The 24406-nt window shown below is 51.7% G+C and overlaps 1 protein-coding gene across 1 annotated transcript; it reads right to left on the bottom strand.

Annotated features, from left to right (window-relative positions):
* Positions 1 to 169: 169 nt before the first annotated feature.
* Positions 170 to 8992, bottom strand: LOC101615764 (cartilage oligomeric matrix protein). The gene is made up of 19 exons (XM_004666008.2): positions 8882 to 8992; positions 8575 to 8660; positions 8365 to 8416; positions 7942 to 8111; positions 7174 to 7311; positions 6914 to 6988; positions 6673 to 6831; positions 6486 to 6590; positions 6278 to 6385; positions 5990 to 6149; positions 3232 to 3350; positions 2982 to 3034; positions 2717 to 2898; positions 2354 to 2532; positions 2177 to 2225; positions 1683 to 1879; positions 883 to 1055; positions 428 to 567; positions 170 to 351 (listed from the first exon to the last, which is right to left on the bottom strand). Exons 1-19 carry the CDS (start codon positions 8955 to 8957, stop codon positions 305 to 307), a joined length of 2268 nt encoding a protein of 755 aa, XP_004666065.1. The 5' UTR covers positions 8958 to 8992; the 3' UTR covers positions 170 to 304.
* Between the last annotated feature and the right edge of the window lie 15414 nt (positions 8993 to 24406).

Raw genomic sequence — 24406 nt, 5'->3', positions numbered from 1 at the left:
TACCCTCAGAATAAGGATCAAGTCAGAAGTACCTGACAGTCCAGGTCCCACAATTCTCTAGTGTGTGGATGGGGTTCCCAGCACATCCTGTGTCAGGTTTCATGCCCGTGACCTGAGGTATAAAAGGCCCATCCACACTGCCCCCCTAAAGTGACGACCAGTCAGTCAATCCCCGCACAATACTTTATTAGCCTCTCTGACCCACCCCACCCTCAGCTGGCCATCCAGGCCAATGCCAGGCTCCAAACCACCCATGGTGTAAAGCAGCCATCCTCCATCAGGCAGAGAGTCTCCACTCCAGTCCCTAGGCACTCCGAAGTCTGTGGGTCTCATAGTCCTCAGGGATGGTGTCTGTATAAAGAGGGACAGCAGGTGAGGGCCTTCTGGGACCTTCTGGATATATGCCACCCACTGGCCCTTGGCTCACCATTGCAGCGGTATCGGAGGTTGGCCCAGATGATATTCTCCTGGGAGAAGCAGAAGACACCCAGCCGGCCACCACGCATGGTGGTGTCCAGAACCACATTGCTGTCAGCCACCAGCTCAGGACCCTCATAGAATCGCACCCTACATGTAGGTGGAACCCAGTCAGATGGAATCCCTGTGCCTTATCCCCCCACACACACTCGTCTCTGGTTCGCACTCAGAGATGACTGGAACAGAGGGTGTTCCTAGAGTCCCTTTCCCTCACTAAGAATAGGCATCAATCACTACACAGAGCACCCAGGTGCCCAAGCAGATCCAAAATGCACACACCATCTACTGTTGGCCCAATGTGGTTGGTCCTCCTTCCTGAAGAAAACCACAAACTCTTCTCCTCCCAGCACTGAGGCCAAGTAGAATGCCCACAGCCCAGCTCGAGGGCAACAGAGTGATCCACACCTGATGTAGCCCACTTGAGGCCGGTGCTGGAGGAACCAACGGTAAGATGTCTTGTCCTTCCAACCCACATTGCGGGGATCCTTCCATAGCAGCCGCACCTGTGATGCTGTGTCCCCCGTATGCCACAGTGCATTTCGTAGCTGCTCCCCGGGACCCGTGGAAGACTTCACAGCCTGTGATCACCCAAGGGTAAGAGGGTCAGAGAACTCAGAGCACCATGGCTTCCTGGGCAGGCAGATGGGAGACCCTTGGGAGATGGGAGACCAAATGGGGCACTTGGATGCACAGGGGAGAGGGGCAGTGGTGGTCTGGGGACACATGAGAGTATGAGTTCCTGGGATGTTAGAAGTCTAAGAGGGGCTGGAATGATGGCTTAGCAGGTAAGGCATTTGCCTGCGAAGCCAAGGAACCCAGGTTTGATTCCCCAGGACCCACATAAGCCAGATGTGCAAGGTGGTGCATGCATCTGGAGTTCATTTGCAGTGGCTGGAAGCCCTGGCATGCCCATTCTCTCTTCCTCAGTCTCTCTCTATCTCTCTTAAAAAAAAAAAAAATTTAAGTCTAATGTCGGGTGTGATGGTGCACGCCTTTAATCCCAGCACTAGGGAAGCAGAGGTAGGAGGATCACCATGAGTTTGAGGCCACCCTGAGACTACATAGTGAATTCCAGGTCAGCTCTGGGCTAGAGCAAGACCCTACCTTGAAAAAAAAGAAAAGAAAAAAAAAGCCCAAGAGGTCTGTGGAATGATGGTGGGGGGAGGCTGTAAGGCTTGGGGGTGATGGTGGCAGCCCCAGGAGACCTTGAGCTGGATGCCAGGCTCAGCCACAGCACGGAAGGGGTTGGCCTGCCAGTATGTCTGCTCCATCTGCTTCCACATCACCACATAGAAACTCGAGCTGTCTTGGTAGCCGAAGATGAAGCCTGCATAGTCGTCATCAGTGGCCGTGTTCACATGGAACGTGCCCTCGAAGTCCACACCATTGAAGGCTGTGTAACCTGCAGAGGGGGAGGGAGGACTGTACTTCCAGAAGTATACAACCCCAAGATCCCATCAGAGCACAGGTCCCACCCCAGTCCATTCTGGCCCAGAGCCCCAACCTCTCTCACACCCACCCAATCCCAACCCTGAACCCAGACCCATGACCAAACCTACAACCTCTCATGTGCTCCTTCCCTCCAGACATCCCCTCAACCCCACCCTTCCTGAATCCAGGCCAACCCAGAAGCCCCTCCGTGTCTATGTGCCCCAAGTTGCTCCCTACACAAGCAGCTGTGCCTCTCCCAGCATCTCACCCACAGCCAGGCCAGGGTCGCTGTTCATTGTCTGTACGATCTCCATCCCCTGGTAGGTCAAAGAAGAGGCACAGGGTGGCCATGCATGCCCTGGGCTACCCATCCCCAGCTTAAAGGCCTTGCTTGTGAGGTACCTGAGATCCCCAAACCACCTCCCCCACAAGACCCTGCTCCTACCTGGTTGAGCACCACCCAGTTGGGATCAATCTGAGCATCGCCTTCCGGGTCCAACACTACGGTCTGGAAGGCCCGGAAGTCAGTGAGGGTGACCTCAGCATTCTCTGGACACACGTCGATCTTGTCTACAACCTTATCAGCATCGAAGTCGCCCTGGCACGCGTCACCCACGCCGTCCCCTGAAAGGAGATAGGAAACAAGTTGTCCACTGTGGACTCAGCTAGGACCTACTGGAGGTGAGGCCACGTCCACGCCATGCACCACTCCGCCCACCACAGCTGCTAGCGCCCCCATACTGACTCCTGATCACACCCACAGGGACTTCTGCCCACGCCCACCATACAGGCCACGCCTTCTGCCTACTGTCCGAGTCCTCCTGGCCAGGGTTAGGCACCAGACGGCAATTGTCTCGACTATCAGGGACTCTATCATTGTCGTCATCATCATCACAGGCATCACCCTGCCCATCATGGTCTGAATCCTGCTGGGCACTGTTGGGCACTGTGGGGCAGTTGTCCCGAGAGTCCTGGTGCCCGTCCCCATCCCTATAGTGGGTAAGTTAGACATTGAGACACTGGAGTTACCGGACAAGGGCTACCCAGTCACCTACCCCAAGTTGCCTCCTTACTGGTCTTGGTCACTGTCACAAGCATCTCCTACAAAGTCATGGTCCACATCCCTCTGGAAGAGTGCAGGGCCAGGGGTCCACAGTCAGGGCAGAGAAATCGTCCCCCATCCCAGGCTCTGCAATAAGGTCCTCCTGGCCCTGAGGACCACCACTCAGGTAGTCCTGCTTAGCAGGGTGCTCTATGCTGGGTGGCCAAGATAGCCACCCAGCCTGTTGCTCACCCCAGGGGAGTCACCCCACTGTGCTTCACCTGGTCTGGGTTGTCCTTATGGGGACAGTTATCACAAGCATCCCCCACACCATCGCCATCACCATCCTTCTGATCAGAGTTAGGCACCCGGGGACAGTTGTCTGCCACATTGCGGATCCCTGCAGAAATCAGAGGGACACAGGACCCTAAGATTGGGGCCACCAGGGAAAGGCTTGAAATCAGCCTGAGAAAGAGCTCCAACTCTGTGAGGACTTAAAGAATGCATGGCCAAGCCAAGTGTGGGGGAACATCTCTGCACTTGGGAGGTGGGGACAGGAGGATCCCTGGAGCTCCCTGGCTAGCTAGTATAGCCAAATCAGTGAGCAACCCTGTTTCAAAGAGTAAGGTAGAGAGTGACTGAGGAAGACCCTCTATGTTGACTTTTGGCCTCCACATGGACACACACTGGCACCCACACAGACACCCACACATGTAAATATGTAAATAAACAAAAATTAAACCTGACCAGGCATGGTGGCAGAATCCTTTCATCTTAGCACTGGGGAGACAGAGGTAGGAGGATCGCTGTGAGTTCAAAACCATCCTGAGACTACATTGTGAAATCTGGGTCAACTAACTTGTGCTAGAGTGAAGCCCTACCTTAGAAAATATTTTGACCAGGCATGGTGGTGCATGCCTTTAATCTCAGTACTGGGAGGCAGAGGTAGGAGGATCGCCGTGAGTTCAAGGTCACCCTGAGACACAGTGAATTCCAGGTCGGCCTGGACTAGAGTGAGACCCTACCTCAAAAAACCAAAATATATTTTTTGGGGGGGGACTGGGGAGATTGCTTAGTGGTTAAGGCCCTTGCCTACAAAGCCAAAGGATCTAGGTTCAATTCCCTAGGACCCATGTAAGCCAGATGCACAAGGGGGTGCATGAGTCTGGAGTTTGTTTGCAGTGGCTGGAGGCCCTGGCGCACCCATTCTCTATCACTTTCTCTCTCTGCTTCTCTCCTCATTCTCTCAAATAAATAAATAAAAATATCTTAAAGCCGGGCGTGGTGGCACACGCCTTTAATCCCAGCACTTGGGAGGCAGAGGTAGGAGGATTGCCATAAGTTCGAGGTCACCCTGAGACTACATAGTGAATTCCAGGTCAGCCTGGACCAGAGTGAGACCCTACCTCGAAAAAACAAAAAATAAAAATATAAAATATAAAAATATTTTAAAAATATGTTTAGGGCTGGAGAGTTGGCTTTAGTGGTTAAGGCACATGCCTGCAAAGCCTAAGGACCCAGGTTTGATTCTCCAGGTCCCACGTAAGCCAGATGCACATGGTGGCACATATGTCTGGAGTTCGTTTTCAGTGGCTAGAGGCCCTGGCGCACCCATTCTCTCTCTATGTTTCTCTCTCCTTCTCTCTGTCTCTAACAAATAAAAAAAATATATTTAAAAAAAATAGGGGTTGGAGAGATGGCTTAGCAGTTAAGTGCTTGCCTGTGAAACCTAAGGACCCCAGTTTGAGGCTTGATTCCCCAGTACCCATGTAATCCAGATGCACAAGGTGGCACATGTATCTGGAGTTCATTTGCAGTGGCTGAAGGCCCTGGTGTGCCCATTCTCTCTCTCTCTCTCTACCTCTTTCTCTTTTTGTCGCTCTCAAATAAATAAATAAAAATAAAAATAGGGGTTGGGACTGGAGAGGTGGTTTAGTGGCTAAGGCGCTTGCCTATAAAGCCTAAAGATCCAGGTTCAATTCTCCAGGTCCCATGTAAGCCAGATGCACATGGTGATGCATGCACCTGGAGTTCGTTTGTAGTGGCTGGAGGCCCTGGTGCACCCATTCCACACCCACTCACACCCCCCACCTCTTTCCCTCCCTCTCTCTCAAATAAATAAGTTATATATATTTTAAAAGGGGGGGGGTTGTTGAGATGGCTTAGCGGTTAAGGCACTTGTCTGCAAGGGACCCAGGTTCAATTCTCCAGAACCCTCATAAGCCAGACATACAAGATGACACATGTGCAAGGTTGCACATGTGTACAAGGTGGTACAAACGTCTGGCGTTGGATTGTAATGTTTGGAGGCCCTGATGTGCCAATTCTCTTAAAAAAAAAAAAATAGAGGCTGGAGAGATGGCTTATCAGTTAAGGTGCTTGCCTGCAAAGCCAAAAGACCCAGGTTCGGTTCCTCAGAACCCACATAAGCCAGATGTACAAGTTTGTACATGTGTCTGGAGTTCATTTACAGTGTTTGGAGACCCTGATGCACCCATTCTCTCTCTCTCTCAAATAAATAAGTAAGAATATTTGAGACTGCAGAAATGATTTAGCAGTTAAGGCACTTGCCTGTGATGCCTAAAGACCCAGGTTCAATTCCCCAGTATCCCATGTAAGCCAGATGCACAAGGTGGCGCATGCGTCTGGAGTTCATTTACAGTGGCTGGAGGCCCTGGCGTGTGTCCATTCTCTGTTTCTCTCTCCTTCTGCCTCTCTTTCTTTCTTTCTCTCTCCAATAAATAAATATTTTTAAAATGGTCACGAGGGGACCTGGCTCTCCCTAAGAGGAGCTACTAAACTGGGGATCTGGGAATATCTCATTGTCTCCATCTGTGAAAAGCCATCTCCCTGGCTGCAGCATAGGGAAAGAGAGCATTCCTCACATTGCATTCCATCTCCCCTGGGCCTGACTTGCATTTTTCTGAGATTTGCCAAGCCCAGGGGGGTACTAGGCCAGGCCTCACCATCCCACCTACCCTGGGATGTCCTTTGGTCCCTAAGGCACCCGTCCTACCCCCACCCCACCCCTATGCTCACGGTCGCCATCAATGTCGTCATCACAGGCGTCACCCCGGCCATCCTGGTCGGTGTCCTTTTGGTCATCATTCTTCTGGGACCTGCAGTTGTCGCAGGCATCGCCCCACTTGTCATTGTCCGAGTTCCGCTGGTCTGGGTTTCGCACCAGAGGGCAGTTGTCCTAAGAAACAGGATCAATGACAGGGTCAAGCTGAGGGACAGAAATCACCTTCCAAGCCTTCCACTCCTTGGAGATCTTGAAGGCACAGTCCTTACCCGTCACACCCATGGCCTCTCCCACAGCCCCACCTGCTCATTGGGGACCCCGTCGCCATCCGCATCAGGGTCGCAAGCGTCACCGATGCCATCACGGTCCACGTCCTCCTGCCCTGAGTTGGGCACCGTCACGCAGTTGTCCTGGGGGCGGACACAGTAGGTGTGAGAGGACCGGTCCACATCCCTTGCCATTTAGCCATGCCCACAACATGCTACACTAGGATCCTGCAGCCACGCCCACCTTCCGGCACTGGCGCTCCGTGCAACGCAGTTTCTCGTCGGGGAAACCGTCTAGGTCGGTGTCGCGGCCACAGAGGAGCCCGTTGCCAGCCCAGCCAACGGCGCACTGCAGATGGATGTCAGTGGGTGCCCGGAACGGACGGCTGCGTCCCGGGACCTCCATGCCCCGCCTGAGCTTCCACACTCACCACACACGACCGAGAGCCGTCGCGCTCCAGGACACAGTCTGCCTTTTCGTGGCACTGACTGGGCGAGCCGTCGGGGCAGAAGCGCTGTGCGCGCCGCTGGCAACCAGACGTCTGGTCGCCCACGAAGCCCGGCTGACAGGGGCCACACTGGAAGGAGCCCTATGCGCAGATGCGGGCGGTTGTCGCAGGGCTCACTCACCCACCCCCACCTGCCACCCTCGCCCCACCCGGCCGGCCTTACCCGGGTGTTGGTGCAGACAGAGTTGGCGACGCAGTTATGCTGCCCTGTTTCACACTCGTTAATGTCCGTGCATACCTGGGTGGCGGCAGGGGGACCCGAGGGGCCCAGAGGTCGCCCATCAGGCACGAACACCCCTTCCACTGGGCCCACGCGTCCTCGCGCAGCCTTCCCATCCCTTCCAGCCGGCTTGGAAAGCCAGATTCCTAAGTCCAGCGTCCCCAAACCCCTTCCGCAAACCTGGGGTCTCCTGGGCCCCTTACCTGCTTGTTGGCCTTAGCGAAGGCCAGCCCCACGCCCTCGTGGGAGGGGCCGCTGTACCCCGGCGGGCAGGCCTCGCAGCGGAAGCCCGGGCTGGTGTTGACGCAGCGCACACGTGGGAAGCAGGGGTGCGCGGTGCACTGGGGGAAGAGGGATCGCGAAGGGTCAGAGCCGCAGCTCTGATGTGGATGTGGAGCGCTAAACTCTTGCAGCGAGATGCTGCGAGGGACGGAGGGAGGCCACGGTGTCAAGGGTCACGGGTGACTTTGTCTTGATGGAGGTGAGTGGCCAGGCTGAGAGAAGGGCGTGCCTGGAAGGGGGGCTGTTCTTTCATGGGTGATGAAAGGAATTTGGGGATCGGGCATCCCCAGCCGATGGAGGCAGTGGTCGACGAGGCGTGCGGGCCCGGCGTCGGTTGGGTGGTTGAGGAGGGTGCCTCTGGGTGGTAGAAGGATGGTCGGGCTGGGCAACAACTTGCTGTGGGGAGGGTGGTCGGTGCAGGCCACCTCTGACGCCCAAAGGATCGTTGGCGTGGGCGCCAGTGGCGACAGAGGGGATGGTCGGGGCTGATGTCTCAAGTGGTGATGGGGGTGGTCTGGACAGGCGTTCGGGGATGATCGCGAGGTCGTCTGGGTTTGCACCCCTGACGGCCAGGGGCTCGTCTGGAAGGGCACCCGCAGTGTTGGAGGAGGTCGTCGGGGTGGAGGGGAGTTGAAGGGGCGGCGGGGAAAGCGTCAGGGCGGCGGGGGGGTGTCGGGAAGCCAGCGAACCTCATTAACGTCGGTACAGTGCGAGCCGTTGCCAGTGAAGCCCGCGGGGCAGGAGCCGCAGCGCGCGCCGCCCGCCGTCTCGGTGCAGACCACGCCGGGGAAGCAGAAGCCGGACGTGCATCGGGGCAGCGGCCGCACACTCAGGCCGGGGGTGCGTGCGGGCTGCATCCCTGCGGGGCGGGGCCACGCACAGGAGAGGGGGACGGTTGTGGTCACGCCCCTGGGCAGAACCTATCAGCCAAGCCCTAGAGAGGGGTCTGCTCCCGGGCTCCGCTGTCCGGCGTCCAACTCTCCTGGTGGCAAGTCCCGTAGGCATCTGTCTGTCTGCCTCCCCTCCACCCTCCCTCTCTGCCAGTCTCCGTCTTCCTCGGCTCCTTCCCCTTGTCCGCTCCCGTCCACCCGTCCCAGCTCAGCAGCGCTCACCGCACGCGTCACACTCCATCACCGTGTTCTTCAGGAACGTGATCTCCTTCACCTGCGGGGCGGGGCGCACCGTCAGCGGGGAACCTCCCTCTCCTCGCCGCGGCTTCTCCCACGGAACCCAGGGCGCCCCCTTTCACTAAGCCCCTTTCCCAGGCCTCCCTGCTCGCGCTTCCCCCTCCCCCCTGCATACAGTCCCCAGTGTTCCCACACCTGCTGCCGCAGCAGCTCTCGCACGTCCTGCAGCGCGGCGTTAGTCTCCTGAAGCTCCCGCAGCATCTGCGGAGCCAAGTCTCCGCCTGCACCGACAGGGACCGCTAGTGGGGCGTCGGGGGTCTGGGGAACCCCCACCAACCCTCCCCGTCATCGCTCTGGGAACCCCCAGATGTTCACCGCGCTTCTCCAGCCTCCGCCCACCGCCTGATTTCTGGGTCCTGAGTGGTTCCCCCAATCCCTAAGAGAAGCAATCGCGAGCCTCTCAAAGGATCGTCTGGCCACCTGAGGCACCCACGAGGCTTACCCAGTGGGTTCTGGCCCTGGCCCGACGCGCGCAGTGCGGCCAGGGACAGTAGGAGAACGCAGGCGGCGGGGCCCATGGCGATGGCAGGCGCTGGCTGTTCCCTCTGTCGCTCAAGAGCCTCGTGGCTTATTTATCCCCACGGCTGGGCCAGCCCTGGGGGCGGCCCACCACGGCCCTGCCCAGCTCCAGCCGCAAGGTAAACAGGCGCTGGGCTCTGTATTCAAGGACGCGCCACGGAAGGCCCTGTGGCTAAGTGGGTCACACAGGGAACTGAGTCCTAAGAGCGGGGGGGGGGGGGGGGCTCAGTGGAGAGGAATGACAAGGTTGGGAGTCAAGTGGGGCCACTTCTCCCTCCGTTTTTGCTCCCTATTCGCACTCCTATGCAAGTTTTTTTTTAAATATTTTATTTTATTTTATTTTACTTGTTTATTTGACAGAGAAAGAAGGAGAGAGAGAGAGAACGGGCGCGCCAGAGCCTCCAGCCACTGCCAAGGAACTCCAGATGAGTGCTAACGTGGGTCCTGAGGAATCGAACCTGGGTCCTTTGGCTCTGTAGGCAAACGCCTTAACCGCTAAGCCATCCCTCCAGCCCCTGTTTTTTTTTTTTCTGTTAGATTTTTATTTATTTGTGAGCGACAGACACAAAGTGGCAGAGAGAGAGAGAGAATGGGCACGCCGAAGCTTCCAGCCACTGAAAACTCCAGATGCATGCGCTCCCTTGCTCATCTGGCTAACGTGGGTCCTGGGGAATCGAGCCTCAAACTGGGGTCCTTAGGATTCACAGGCAAGCGCTTAACCGCTAACCCATCTCTCCAGCCCTGGAATGTCTGTTTTATGCAAGACAATCTTTACCGGCGCCCCGTGGGGAAACTGAGTCACGAGTTTCTGAAAGGTCAGAACCCATTCACTTTGCTCCCTCCAGGCACCCACTTATCACTTGCTTTAACAACAAAGGAGGTCTGGGGGCGTGGCTAAGCGATGCCTTGCATACCTATTTTGCGCATGCGCGGGACCCTGGGTTCCTTTCCCTGCTATTTCTCTAAAAAATGAAAAGAAAAATCCATGAGAAATCAATGTGTTTATGTGCCTCAGTTTCCTTTCTTGAACAGTTGAGATAACAAGTGCCTTTGTTAATGATGGTTATTATTGGAGGTAGGGAAAAGATGGCGATAATGGGGGTCCTCAGCTTCCCTGGCGCTCTGTGCCCCGCTAAGCCAAACCATCCAAGTTTCTCTCCAGGCGCTGTGGGAACAGCCTGTAATAAAAATAAAAATGACTGTTAACAGGGAAAATCTCCCCTTGTGCGCCAGCCACACTCTTGAGCTATAAAACACCTTGGACGCCTGGAGTTGTTAACCCTCTGCAAACCAGTCATCCGGGACTGGCAGCCTACATTGCTAGAGGGGAAACAGGCCAGGGCGGTGGTGACAAGCCCCAGGTCACTGCAAGGGGCAACAGGAAGCTGGAGTCGCTGGCAGATCTGTTCTCCTGGGAAGCTAAGAAGTCAGGGAAGACTTCTTTCAAAAGGCAGCCCAGGAAAAAAAGGACCGGAGAGGGGAAAGTATGGTGTGGAAATTTCCAGGCACATTCATTTATCTGTCCTAAGCACTTATTGTAGCATATCTTATGCTAAGTAACCACTGGCTACACAGGAGGAAGCCAGCCCCCAGCCCCACTGAGTGACACCATCAGAGGAGAGAGAACACTGGGCTGTAATGACAGCCACCCACCAGTGATGAGGGTCCCCTAAGGGACCAAGAGGAGATATAACCAAGTGGAATTTGGGTTCTGGAGGAGGAATACACCAGGGTAGAGAGAGTAGAAGGGCATTTGAATACAAGGCAACAACATCAGAGAAGGCCCTGAGGCAGCAATGATACATTGGATAAAGACCTTGGGCTGTCAGTGAGATCTTTGGGCTGGAGAAGAATCCAGAGGTGAGGGGAAAGAAGGGCAATCCCAATGTCCTGGGCTTCCATTTGTCTTTGGAGGGCAATAGGGAGCTCCAGAGGGTGAGGGAGGAAGGGCAGCCCTGCAGGGGATGGCTGGCTGGGAGTAGCCCACCCGGTCCAGGCATTTTTCAGAGAAATCCAAATCCCCATGGCTCCCACCCTGCCTGCTGCCTGCGTGGGACCATGACCTCACCTCCTGTTTTCCTTGGCTTTCAGCACACCTGAGGCCCTGCTCTTGGGCTGGCCAGCACTGGAATTCTCAGGAAAACCACCCCTCTCCCTGCCCCAATCTGAGGACTCGAATGTGCCTCATACAGCTGGGGCAAGAGCACATGGCGGCCCACACGGGGCTGGGACCAGCGTACACGTGGCATGGGCCCAGGCTGGGCTCCCTGGGGAGAGATGAGAAAGGAAATCCAGGCAGAAGGAACAGCCAGAGCCCAGAAGGCAGCTTGGCATGTGCTCCTGCCTTCTGGATGCCACTGGGCCTAAAGCCCCTTCCAGGCAAGTGACTCTGTGTACCATATGCTGGTCTCGTGTGACAGAGGGATTCTCTGAAGCTGTCTTCCTGGGACTTTTTGTACCTGCTGAATCCACTCTCTGCACTCCAGATGCATGCGCCACTTTGTGCATCTGGTTTTACGTAGGTACTGGGGAGTCAAACCTCATCCGTCAGGCTTGGCAAGCAAGTGCCTCTAACCACTAAGCCATCCAGTCCTGTCTCCACCTTCTTGATACAGCAGCAGACAGGTGTCCTTCTGTGTGACTCAGAGCAAGTCAGTTAACCTCTCTGAGCCTCTGTCCCCTTAACTGTGAATGCAATGGCCATTGTTGAGGTGGAATTTATAGTGATATGTCTCAGTGGCTTTTGGTCTTTGTGTTGTTTTCAGTATTTACATGTGTGTATACATATGTGTGCACACATGTGCATGGAGTCCAGAGGTTGGAGTCAGGTGTCTTCCTCACTAAATCACATTACTCTTTGAGACAGGGTCCCTCACAGAACCTGGAGCTCATTGACTTGGCTAGATTATTTAGCCAACGAGCCTGGGGGATCTGTCTCCCTGGTGCTGGGATGAGACACACACCATCACTCCTGGCATATATGTGGGTGCTGAGAATCCAAACTGAGGTACTCGTGCTTGTGCAGCAAGTGCCTTACCCACCGAGCATCTCCCCATCCCTGCTTTTGTTATAGTTTAAAGATTTTTTTTTTTTTTTTTTTTGGTTTTTTGAGGTAGGGTTTCACTCTAGCTCAGGCTGACCTGTACTCTCAAGGTGGCCTTGAACTCACAGCGATCCTCCTACCTCTGCCTCCTAAGTGATGGGATTAAAGGCATGTGCCACCACACCCAGTTATTTTAAAGCTTTTAAAAAATATTTTTACTTATTTATTTTCAAGAAGAGGAAGAGAGAGAATAGGTGCACCAGGGCCTCCAACCACTAGAAATAAACTCCAGATGCTGTGCCACTTTGTGCATCAGGCTTACTACGTGGGTTCTGGAGAATCAAACCTGGGGCCTTGGGCTTCACAGGCAAGCACCTTAACCCCTAAGATATCTCTCCAGCCCCTGCTTTTGTTATTATTATTTTGTTTTTTTAACTTTCTTTTTGTTTGTTTGCTTGTTTTTGTTTTATGAGGTAGGGTCTCACTCTAGCCCAGACTAACCTGGAATTCACTAAGTATTCTCAGGGTGGCCTCAAATTCATGGTGATCCTCCTACCACCACATACACCACCACACCCAGTTGCTTTTTTTTTAATTTTTAATTTTAATTTTTTTTTCACAATTTTTATTAACATTTTCCATGATTATAAAAAATATCCCATGGTAATACCCTCCTTCTCTTCCCCCCCCCCGCACTTTCCCCTTTGAAATTCCATTCTCCATCATATTACCTCTCCATCTCAATCATTGTACTTACATATATACAATACTAACCTATTAAGTACCCTCCTCCCTTCCTTTCTCTTCCCTTTATATCTCCTTTTTAACTTACTGGGCTCTGCTACTAAATATTTTCCTTCTCATGCAGAAGCCCAATCATCTGTAGCTAGGATCCACATATGAGGGAGAACATGTGGCGCTTGGCTTTCTGGGCCTGGGTTACCTCACTTAGTATAATCCTTTCCAGATCCATCCATTTTTCTGCAAATTTTATAACTTCATTTTTCTTTACCGCTGAGTAGAACTCCATTGTATAAATGTGCCACATCTTCATTATCCACTCCTCAGTTGAGGGACATCTAGGCTGGTTCCATTTCCCAGGTATTGTGAATTGAGCAGCAATAAACATGGTTGATCACATACTTCTAAGGAAATGAGATGAGTCCTTAGGATATATGCCTAGGAGTGCTATAGCTAGGTCATATGGAAGATCAATCTTTAGCTGTTTTAGGAACCTCCACACTGATTTCCACATGTTATTTATTTATTTTATTTTATTTTTTATCTGAGAGCAACAGAGAGAGAAAGAGGCAGGGAGAGAAGATGGGCGCGCCAGGGCCTCCAGCCACTGCAAACGAAGTCTAGACACGTGTGCCCCCTTGTGCATATGGCTAACGTGGGTCCTGGGGAATTGAGCCTTGAATCAGGGTCCTCAGGCTTCATAGGCAAGTGCTTAACCGCTAAGCCACCTACCCAGCCCATGTTTGTTATTTTTTATTGACAATTTCCATGATTGTAAACAATATCCCATGATAATTTCCTTCCTCCCCCTACTTTTCCCTTTGAAACTCCACTCTCCATCATAACCCCTCCCCCTCTTAATCAGTCTCTCTTTTATTTGTTGAGTTAGGGTTTCACTCTAGCCCAGACTGACCTGGAATTCACTATTTAGTCTCAGGGTGGCCTCGAACTCACAGTGATCCTCTTACCTTAGCCTCAGGAGTGAATACTGGGATTAAAGGAGTGGGCCAGCATGTCCAGCTGCTTTTGTTATTTTTTAGAAAGTCTTATGTAAAGCTGGGAGGACAGGTGAGGGTCAGGCTGCTTTTTCTTACTCACTGTTTGTTTTGTTTTGTTGAGCTAAGATTTTATGTAGCCCAGACTGGCTTTGAACTCACTGTGTAGGCAAGGGTGACCTTGAACTCTTGAGCCTCCTGCCTCCACCTCCCCAGTGTTGGGATAGCAAGTGTGGGCCACTTGGCTCCATATTTGATTCAGAAAGGAAACAAACCACCACAGCCAGGCTTGGTAGTTGGGAAGCAAGAAGCCCCCAATCCATCACACACCCACCCCTAGCACCCCAACAGTTGTTAGTCACAGGATCCAGGCGGGAAGCTCTAGTCCCAGCTCCACATTAGCTGGGAGGTTTTGGACCTCATGGCCAAGTCCTAGTCAGTAACACTTCCCGCCAGGCCAGGCCCAGTGGTTCTAGGAGCTGGGCCAGGCCAGGCCAGAGGGGTTGTGTCTGCTTGGTGGGGTCCCAGGAGCCGTTCCTGGCTGACGCCTGCTGGGCTAGGAGACCTATGGTGCCCCCCTGCCTGCCACCACCCAGGGAAAGTATGTTGGCCATCAGCTGCCTGCCCAGGGCGGGCAGGCCTTAAGCCTGGATCTGGGGAACCCATCAGGGCAGTGAGGAAAGAAAGGCGGGGGAGAATCATTTGACCATTGCCACATCCAAGGACCCACAACCCAGACTGTTGCTGGCCATTGGAAGTGTCAGAGTGCTGAGAGTGGCTGTATGACCCTCAGCAGGCTCTGCCTCCTTGCCAACCTTCATTGGCTTTGACCCTGTAACATTTCACCCCACTCCTCTCCATTACAGGAAGAAATAACAATAAAGGTAACAACTAAATTTTATTGAACAATTGTCAAATGCCCAGAACTTTGCCACAAGACTATTTAGCCTGTCTGTCCTCCCTAAAACCTCAGAAGTAAAAAAAAGTTATCACTGTGGGAGGCACAACACAATAATGTAGTCTCCACGGCACACACACCCACACTTTGAACTTCATAACTTGGTTGCACTGTGTGACTGGAGGAAAGCCACTCAACCATTCTGTGCTTCTGTTGTTTTCTCTCTCTCTCTCTCTCTCTCTCTCTCTCTCTCTCCCTCTCTCTCTCTCTTTCTCTCTCTCTCTCCTCTCACTCTTGCCACTTTCCAAGGTTCAGTATATTCTGTATTTTCCCTTCCCAAGGTTAGTTTACTAAAGACTTGGTTTTAGGAGACAGAACTGCTCTGGGAACAGAAGAGAAGGCAATGGAAGACATTTGGTTTGGTCCAAAGCAAGTTCTGAGAATGTTACCCGGCTACCATCTTCCTGTGGGATGAATGAACACCCTGCAGACTCTCTCTCTACCTCCCTGCCTCCCTCCCACAGTGAATGAAACTTTGGTAGGAACATTCAAACAAAAGCAGGTCTGTCTCTTGAAGGAGAGGCAGGCCAGGGCGGACTATGGAAGCCTCCTTCCCTCCCACTGGCTCCCTGTCTAATGAGAGGAATATGGAAAGCCAAGTTGGGGGCTGGGGTACAGCTGAGGATAGAGTGTGAGCCAGACCCCAGCACAGAAAAGGAACAGAAAGGTAGAGGAGGGAGGGGAGCAGGGAGGAGGCATCTGCTGTGCAGGCCTGAGCCCTGTAGAGCTGCATAGCGTGTGCTTTCTTGACTGCAGAGTACCCAAGGTGAGATGGAAGGGGAGACAAGAGGGTCCCCTGAAGCTCAGGGGCAGCTAGTCTGATAAACACAGCTGAGAGCCCAAGGCCCTGCTTCAAACAAGGTGGACAATGAAGGCTGGCGTGGTGGCGCACACCTTTAATCCTAGCACTGGGGAGGCTGAGGTAGGAGCATTACTGTGAGTTCAAGGCCAGCCTGGGACTACAGAATGAGTTTCAGGTCAACCTAGAACCTCAAAAAACGAAATGATGGGGAGGTAATATGATGGAGAATGGAATTTCAAAGGGGAAAGTGTGTGTGGGGGGGAGGGAGGGAATTACCATGGGATTTTTTTTATAATCATGGAAAATGGTAATAAAAATTAAAAAAAAAAACGAAATGAGAAGTTGGATGTTGGGCTGGAGAGATGGCTTAGCCTGTGAAGCCTAAGGACCCATGTTGGATATCTCTCCAGATCCCATGTAAGCCAGACACACAAAGGCAAAGGATGTGCAAGGTCTCACATGTTCACTAGGTGGCACAAGTGTCTAGAGTTTGATTTCAGTGACTGAGGCCCTGGCATGCCAATTCTCTCTCTCACTCTCTCTCTAAAAATAAAAAATGAAAAGCTGGGTGTGGTGGCACAAGTCTTTAATCCCAGCACTAAGGGGGCAGAGGTAGGAGGATTGCTGTGAGTTCAAGGCCACCCTGAGACTACATAGTGAATTCCAGGACAGCCTAGGCTAGCACGAGACCCTACCTAAAATAAAATAAAAAAGAAGCTGGGTGTTGTGACACACCTCTGTTATCCCAGAATGTGATGAACTGTGAGACAGGAGGATTGTTGTGAGTTCCAGAACTTCCTGAGCAATATGAGACCTTGTCTCAAAAAACTAAGTTGGAGGGGGGTGGAGGGATGGTTTAGTGGTTAAGGTGTTTGCCTGCAAAGCCAAAGGACCCAGGTTCGATTCCTCAGGACCCATGTTAGCCAGATGTACAAGGTAGCACATGCATCTGAAGTTCGTTTTCAGTGGCTGGAGGCCCTGGCATGCCCCCCCTTTTTTTCTCTCTCTCTCCCTCTTTCTCTCTGTCAAATAAACAAATAAAAATTAAAAATATTTTTAAAAAACTAAGCTAGGGCTGGAGAAATGGCTTAGTGGTTAAGGTGTTTGCCTGTGAAGTCAAAGGATCCAGTTCAATTCCCCAGGACCTATATAAGCCAGATGCACAAGGGGCACATGCATCTGGAGTTTGTTTGCAGTGGCTGGAGGCCCTGGAGTGCCCATTCTGTCTCTGACTGTCTCTCTTCTCCCCCCTCCTTCTCTCTCTCTCTCTCTGCTTGCATATAATTAAAAAAAATTGAAAAAAAAACTAAGCTACATGTGGTGGTACATACCTGTCACCCTAGCACTTGAGGTGGAGGCAGGAAGATCAGAAGTTTAAGGTTAGCCTTTAGCTACATATGGACTATGAAGTCAGCCTGGGCTACATGAGACCCTGTGTCATGAAAAAAAAGCCTCTTCACAGGTAGGCAAATCAAGGCTCAGGATGGCAGATTGGTTTGTTGCTTCCATGTGGTTACTGATTGCAAAGATAGAAGGCCCCAGTGCTCAAGACAGACCACTGGTCCACCAGGAGAGGGTTCTTGCCACAGCCCAGGGCAGCAGGCGTGGGGTCAGCAAGGAGGAGCTCCAAGACTTCAGCCCCACCCTGCCGCCTCACTGCACCCACGCACAGCGGACCCTTGTTCCTGCACTGATGGATGGGTGGGCAGGTGAGGCGGGTATGTTTACCCACTAGGCAGCAACCCAGGCTGGGAGAGGGAGGTAACCAAAGGCTCCGCATCGAGGTGCCAAGTGAATGCGGATGGGCTGTGCCTGCTGCTGCATGGAGGACTCATGCCATGGACGATGGGGGTCACAGGTGGTGGGACATGGGAAGGCTGCACAGAGAAGCCATTGTAGAGGCCCTTGAAGCCAGCAAGCCCCAAGCCAGGTGCAGCAAATGCAAAGGCCCAGAGGTGAGCCTGGTGGAGGCACTTGGAGGCACAATAAGGAGGCAGATGTGGCAGAAGCTCACTAACCACCAATTTATAGAAAGATGATGAGGGCCAGGTGTGGTGGGACACACCTTTAATCCCAGCACTTGGGAGGCAGAAGTAGGAGGATTGCCATGAGTTCAAGGCCACTCTGAAACTACATAGTTAATTCCAGGTCAGCCTAGGCTAGAGTGAGGCCCTACCTATAAAAACAACAACAAAAAAGCCATAGAATTATTTGTTACATTTTTTAAAAATATGGACTGGAAAGCAGGGCATGGTGGCACATGCCTTTAATTCCAGCACTTGGAAGGCAGAGGTAGGTGAGTTTGAGGCCACCCTGAGACTACATAGAGAATTTCAGGTCAGCCTGAGCTAGAGTGAGACCCTACCTCAGAAAAAAAAAAAAAAAAAAAAAAAAAAGACTGGAAAAATGACTTAGTGGTTAAGGCACCCAAAGGACCCAGGTTCAATTCCTCAAAACCCACATAAGCCAGACGCACAAGGTAGTACAAGTGTCTGGAGTTCATTTGCAGCAATTGGAGGCCCTGGCATGCCCATTTTCTTTCTCTCTCTCTCCTCTCTGCTTCTTTCTCCTTCTCTCCTTGCAAATAGAAATATATTTTGGTGTTTTTTTTTTTTTTTTTTTTTTTGAGGTAGGGTCTCACTGTAGCCCAGACTGACCTGGAATTCACTATGTAGTCTCAGGGTGGCCTCAAACTCATAGCACTCTTCCCACCTTTGCTTCCTGAGTGCTGGGATTAAAGTCCTGTTCAACCTAATTTTTAAAAATTTATTTACAAGCAGAGAGAGAGAGAGAGAGAGAGAGGGAGAAATTGGGTGTGCCAGGGCTGCTAGCCCCTTCAAATGAGCACCAGATACATGCACCACATTGTGCATCATGGTGCTGGGGAATCGAACCTGAGTCATTAGGCTTTGCAGGCAAGAGACTTAACCACTGAGCTGTCTATCCAGCCTCTCTTACATACCTAATATCAACCCACCCTCCTGCCTCAGCATCCTGGGAGCTGGCATGACAGGCATGCCCACCACAGCAGGCTGAACAAGTGAAAAAAGATCCCATCCTTTCTGAAACCAATATGCGCAGGCCTCCAGATCAGCCACTCTGCTGATGGAACTACATGGCCACCATGCCCGCCCCAGGTCCCCTGCTAACCAGTCTTCTCAGCTCTGCCAGGCTTAGAATCCCCCAGAAACATCCTGAAATGCATGACCTACCATTTAACTGCAGACCCAGTATCTGATGCCCAGAACCACCAGCCTATCCTAGAAAGGGTAAACTGAGGCCCAGAGGTGGAGACTGCTGCCCGGGACTACAGAGGCTCCAGATGGCATTGCCTGACCCCATGCATGGTGAGCGGGAAGCACACAGCTTCCTCACAACTACAGGGGAGCACAAGAGGCCACCATTTCCCCCTCACATCCACATCCATATCTGGCATCCACACCTGCATAGCTATGCTGGCCTGTCACACCAGTATAGACATAAGCATGCAGGGAAAGGTACATCAGGACTGACTTCTTCCCTTTCTTCCTTCCATCCTTTCTCCCTCTTATTCATTTTTTTTTTTCTTTTTAGGGCTGGAGAGATGGCTTAGTGGTTAACGTGCATGCCTGCGAAGCCTAAAGAGCCAGATTTGGTTCTCTAGCTCCCACATAAACCAGATGCACATGATGGCACATGCATCTGGAGTTCATTGGCAGTGGTTTAGAGGCCCTGGCTTACCCATTCTCTCTCTCTCTCTCCCTCCCTCTATCTCTGTTTTTTTTGTTTTTTTTTTTTTTCCGAGGTAGGGTCTCACTCTAGCTCAGGATGACCTGGAATTGACTATGTAGTCTCAGAGTGGCCTTGAACTCATGGCGATCCTCCTACCTCTGCTTCCCAAGTGCTGGGATTAAAGATGTGCGCCACCACACCTGGCTTCCCTCTATCTCTGATAAATAAATAAAAATAAATCTTAAAAAAATATTAAAATAAATTAGGGCTGGGCATAGTGGCTCATGCCTTTAATCCCAGCCTTGGGAGGCAGAGGTAGGAGGATCACTGTGAGTTCAAAGCCACCCTGAGACTACATAGTGAATTCCAGGTCAGCCTGGGCTAGAGTGAGACCCTACCTTGAGAAACAAAAAACAGGACTGGAGACATGGCTAAGTGGTTAAGGTGTATGTCTGCAAAGCCTAAGGACCCAGGTTCTATTCTCCAGGTCCCACGTAAGCCAGGTGCACATGGTGGCTCATGCATCTGGAGTTCGTTTGCAGTGGCTGAAGGCCCTGGCGTGCCCATTCACTCTCTGTCTCTCCCCCTCTCTCTGTCTCAAATAAATAAATAAAATAGATACATAAAATGTTTAAAAAAGAAAAACAAACAAAAAAAGAGGAAGATTTTAGCCAGGCGTGGTGGCACACGCCTTTAATACCAGCATTGGGGAGGTAGAGGTAGGAGGATCACCATGAGTTCAAGGCCAGCCTGAGACTACATAGTGAATTCCAGGTCAGTCTGAGCTAGAGTGAGACCCTACCTCAAAAAACAAAAACAAATTAAAATATTTTGTTTATTTTTTACTTATTTATTTGAGGGGGGAGGGAGAGAAAGGAAGAGGCAGTTAGAGAATGGGCACACTAGGACCTCCAGCCTCTGCAGACAAACTCCAGATGCATGTACCACCATGTGCATGTCTACTGGAGAATTGAACTTAGGTCCTTAGGCTTCAAAGGCAAGCAGCTTAACCACTAAATCATTCCTCCAGCCCTCCTTTTCTCTTCTTCCTTCTCTTGCCTCCTCTCTTCTTTCCCTCTTCTCTCTCTTCCTCCTTCCCTCCTCCTCCCTCCCCTCTTCTTTTTGTACTTCTCCTCTTCCCTTCCTCTCCTCTGTTTCCTTTCCTCCCTCTTTCGTCTCCTGCTCTCCTCCCTTTATTCAAGGTAGGGTCTCACTCTAGCCCAGGCTGACCTGGAATTCACTATGTAGTCTCAGGCTGGCCTCAAACTCAGGGATCCACCTACCTCTGCCTCCCAGCCCCACAAAAATTTTTTTAAAAGAAACCAAGCCGGGCGTGGTGGCACACGCCTTTAATCCCAACACTCAGGAGGCAGAGGTAGGAGGATCCCTGTGAGTTTGAGGCCACTCTGAAACTCCATAGTGCATTCCAGGTCAGCCTGGGCTAGAGTGAGACCCTACCTCGAACCCCCCCCAAAAATAATAAATAATAAGTAAATAAATAAAAAAGAACCCAAGCCAGGCATGGTGGTGCACACCTTTAATCCCAGCACTTAGGAGGCAGAGGTAGGAGGATTGAAGTGAGTTTGAGGCCACCGTGAGACTATTGAGTGAATTCCAGGTCAGTCTAGGCTAAAGTGAAACCTTACCTCGAAAAAAAAAAATTGCGTGTGCATGTACACACACTCGTGTGTGCGCTGACGCATATGTGGAGATGAGTGAACACCTCAGGTTGTCAGTCCTCACTTCCACCTTGTTTGAGGCAGCATCTCTGACTATAGCCCAGGCTGGCTTGCTGAATTGCGATCATTTTGCCTCAGCCTCCAGATTATAGGAATGGTAGGTGTGTAAGGTGTGTACCACCACACCATCTCACACCTTTAATCCCAGCATTGAGGAGGCTGAAGTAGAAGGATTGCTCTGAGTTTGAGGCTAGCCTGAGATGACATAATGAATTCCAGGTCAACCTGGGCTACAGCAAAACACTACCTTGAAAAACCAAAAAAAAATAAAAATTAAGAAAATATATATACATGTATGCATGCATGCATGTGTGTATATGTGTGTGTGTGTGTGTGTGTGTGTGTGTGTGTGTATCTGGCCTTATGTGGGTACTGAGGAATTAAACTCAGGTCAGCAGGCTTTGCAAGCAAGTGTGTTTAACCACTGAGCCCTCTCTCTAGACCCAATTTGTTGCTTTTTCAAGTCAGGATCTCATATAGTCCAGGCTGGTCTCAAACACAGTAAAGTAGCTAAGGATGACTTTGAACTCTTGACCTTTCTACCTTCACCTCCCAAGTGCTAGAATGACAAACATGAGTCATGGTGACAGACTCATGTAGTGTTAGGGATTAAACCTGAGGCCTGGTGCAAGCACTCTACCCCTGAGCCACCATGTCACCTTGTGATTATCATCTGTGTGTCTCTCATCAGATGTCTTCTAGCCCCTGGGAGGTCAGGACATCTGGCTTAAACTCTCCCCATTCCCTGTGCATCAGAATCATCACATCCTAACAGGTCTAGCCAACCACAGGGCTGCTCATGGGCCAAACAGGACATGACCACCTCGGGACCCTTCGCCAAAGTTGGTAAATGAGGGCTCTGATTGGCCAGAGGGTGAGCACTGGTGATTTCACCCTGCCTCCTTGCTACCCAGATGCATGCCCCAGTGACTTTCTGTGTTGGGGGCTCCTGGCCCTCAGGAACTTTAACCAGCAACCAAGCCTTGTCAACTGTCTTCACAGTCAAGTATGAGCCAGGCCCTTTAGCTGGCCTCTTGACCTCCCCCAGGTGCCAGATAACCCTGAGCATCACAAGGAAACAGTGTGTGCCTGCAGCCACCAACCACAGCCTGTGCTTTCTAAAGGCCAATGGGTGCAGAGGAGCCAGGACCTGGCATGGTCAAGCGACATCCATCCCTTCTCTCCAAACCCCCAAAGACTGAACTGGGCACAATCACAGGAAATATCATCGAGCTTGGGACAGTCCCCTAGTCCCCACCCTTGGGACTAGGAGCAAAGAGAAGCCCGGAGAGGGCAAGACATTTGCTGAGGGCTAGTCAGCAACAAGAGGCAGATCTGATTCCAACTTCCGCTGTTTTGTTTTTTTGTTTGTTTGTTTGATTGGTTGGTTTGGTTTTCCAAGGTGTAGGGTCTCACAGCTCATTCTGTAGTCCCAGGCTGGTGTTCCTCCTACCTCAGACTCCCAAGCGTGCTTGTTTTGTTTTGTTTTTTGTTGTTGTTTTAATGATATTCCATGATGTTAAAAATGTGCAATTTTGCTGGACATGGTGGCGCACGCCTTTAATCCCAGCACTCGGGAGGCAGAGGTAGGAGGATCACCATAAGTTTGAGGCCACCCTGAGACTACATGGTGAATTCCAGGTCAGCCTGAACTAAAGTGAAACCCTACCTTGAAAAACCAAAATAATAAATAATAAATAATAAATAAAAAGACATAGCTGGGCATGGTGGCACATGTCTTTAATTCCAGTATCTGGAAGACGGAGGTAGAAGGATCGCCAAGAGTTTGAGGCTACCCTGATATTACATAGTGAATTCTTGGTCAGCCTGGGCTAGAACAAGACCTTAACTTGAAAAAAAAAGCAAAACAAAACAAAAAAGTGGCAGCACATATATATCATCCCAGTACTTGGAAGCTGAGGCAGGAGGATGATGAGTTCCGGGCTAGCCTGAGCTATAGGGTAAGAACTTAAATCAAATACACAAACAAACACCCAGTTTTTCTCCTGGATTAGAAAACTCAGGAACCCCAAGGTGTTTGTCAGGAACAGAAGCACAAGCTGCTATTGACCTTACTGGGACAACCATGTCTATCAAATAGAATAGATAGAATAGATAGGTAGAATCAGCCTCTCCAAGGCCACCTCTGAGGTCTGCTATCACCCTCCCATGTAGATGCAACCTGAGACTATGTCCGGTGATCCATAAGGGAAACTGAGTCACCTCTTGTGACCAGAGGGATGCTGAGATCAAGTCTTTGACCCTCCTGAGCTTTCCCGCCCCATCCTGGGCAGGTCGCAGCCCCGTGGCTGGAGTGGGCCTGTTTTTCTTTCTCCACTGACTACAGGGATGGTTGCCTCTGAGGGGTGACGTCTTGGCCCCTCCGCTGGGTATGTTTTTAGCCTTTGCTGTTTCTGCTGGCCTGCCCTCCTCTTCGGGGCCAGCATGGCCCATGGAGGCCTGACCCTCTGGACACCTGGGCTGCCAGGCTGGCCCCACCACACAGCCCTGGGGCAAGGCCAGTACATCTGGATAGTTCGACTTGGTTCTGGCACCTAGCCGAGACACCAGGAGCCAGGCTGAGGAGAACATGGGGCCCTTCCCTTTGGCACTAAGGTTGGAGGTCATCTTGGCTCAAACCTCTGCCTGCTTCAGCCCACTGGATGCCATCCAGGCCCAGTCATTCATGAGGCCCACAGTTCCATCTGGAGCTGGGTTAGCCTGGCCCGGACATGTGGACACAACTCAGACACCTTGAGTATGACATGGCCTATGAGGCTGGGCTTGCAGTTCCTCAGCATCTCCTCCAAGTTGTCCGGTCTCCGTCAACAACCCAAACCAACCTCTGAGGGCTGATCCAAGACTCGAGAGGCATCTCTGTGCTCCTAAGGCCTTGGAAGTTCTTGAGTTCCTGTTCTCCAAAACACACAGATCCCACAACTTCTTCTGTGGCGGGCCCCACCTTGGTCCTAACCTAGACATGACCTCCTCCCCATGGCCACCATGCCTGTAATTCCAGCACTTGAGAGGCTGAGGTAAAAGGATTGCTGAGAGTTCAAGGCTAGCCCGGGCTACATAGCAAGATCATGTGTCAAAATAACAACACATAAACAAACAGGAAATAAACCAGACCATGCTCCTCCCCTGCTCATGTACCCTCCTCATCTCCCACCTCTTTGCTATGACCCACAAGGCCTCCTGTGATCTAATCTTGATTCATTCCTCCAGCATATGTCCTCTCTCCTCACTGTATTCTAGCCACATCAGCTTCTCATTTTCCTGTAACAACCAAGCCTTTTCCTATCCCCAGACCCTGTGTACAAGCTGACCCTCTATCTAGAATGTTCTTACATGGTCCCTTCTGTCACTCAGGTCTCAAGGCCTCTCCTGGCACATGCCTATAGTTCCAACTGGGGGGCTTAGGCAGGAGGATCATTTGAGCCCATGAGTTCAAGAACC

This window comes from Jaculus jaculus, chromosome 1 (assembly GCF_020740685.1).
Source record: "Jaculus jaculus isolate mJacJac1 chromosome 1, mJacJac1.mat.Y.cur, whole genome shotgun sequence".
Classification (NCBI taxonomy): domain Eukaryota; kingdom Metazoa; phylum Chordata; class Mammalia; order Rodentia; family Dipodidae; genus Jaculus; species Jaculus jaculus.
Note: the sequence above shows the minus strand (reverse complement) of the source record. Positions and strands in the feature narration are given on the sequence as shown.

Bases quoted from the DNA above. Each gene is read 5' to 3' on its own strand.
- LOC101615764 (XM_004666008.2), bottom strand. From the start codon at position 8,957: ATGGGCCCCGCCGCCTGCGTTCTCCTACTGTCCCTGGCCGCACTGCGC. The intron at 8,417-8,574 runs GTGTGGGAACAC...CCCGCCCCGCAG, and splicing joins GAGAGCTGCTGCGGCAGCAG to GTGAAGGAGATCACGTTCCT. The intron at 3,035-3,231 runs GTGAAGCACAGT...GCACTCTTCCAG, and splicing joins ATAAGGACAACCCAGACCAG to AGGGATGTGGACCATGACTT.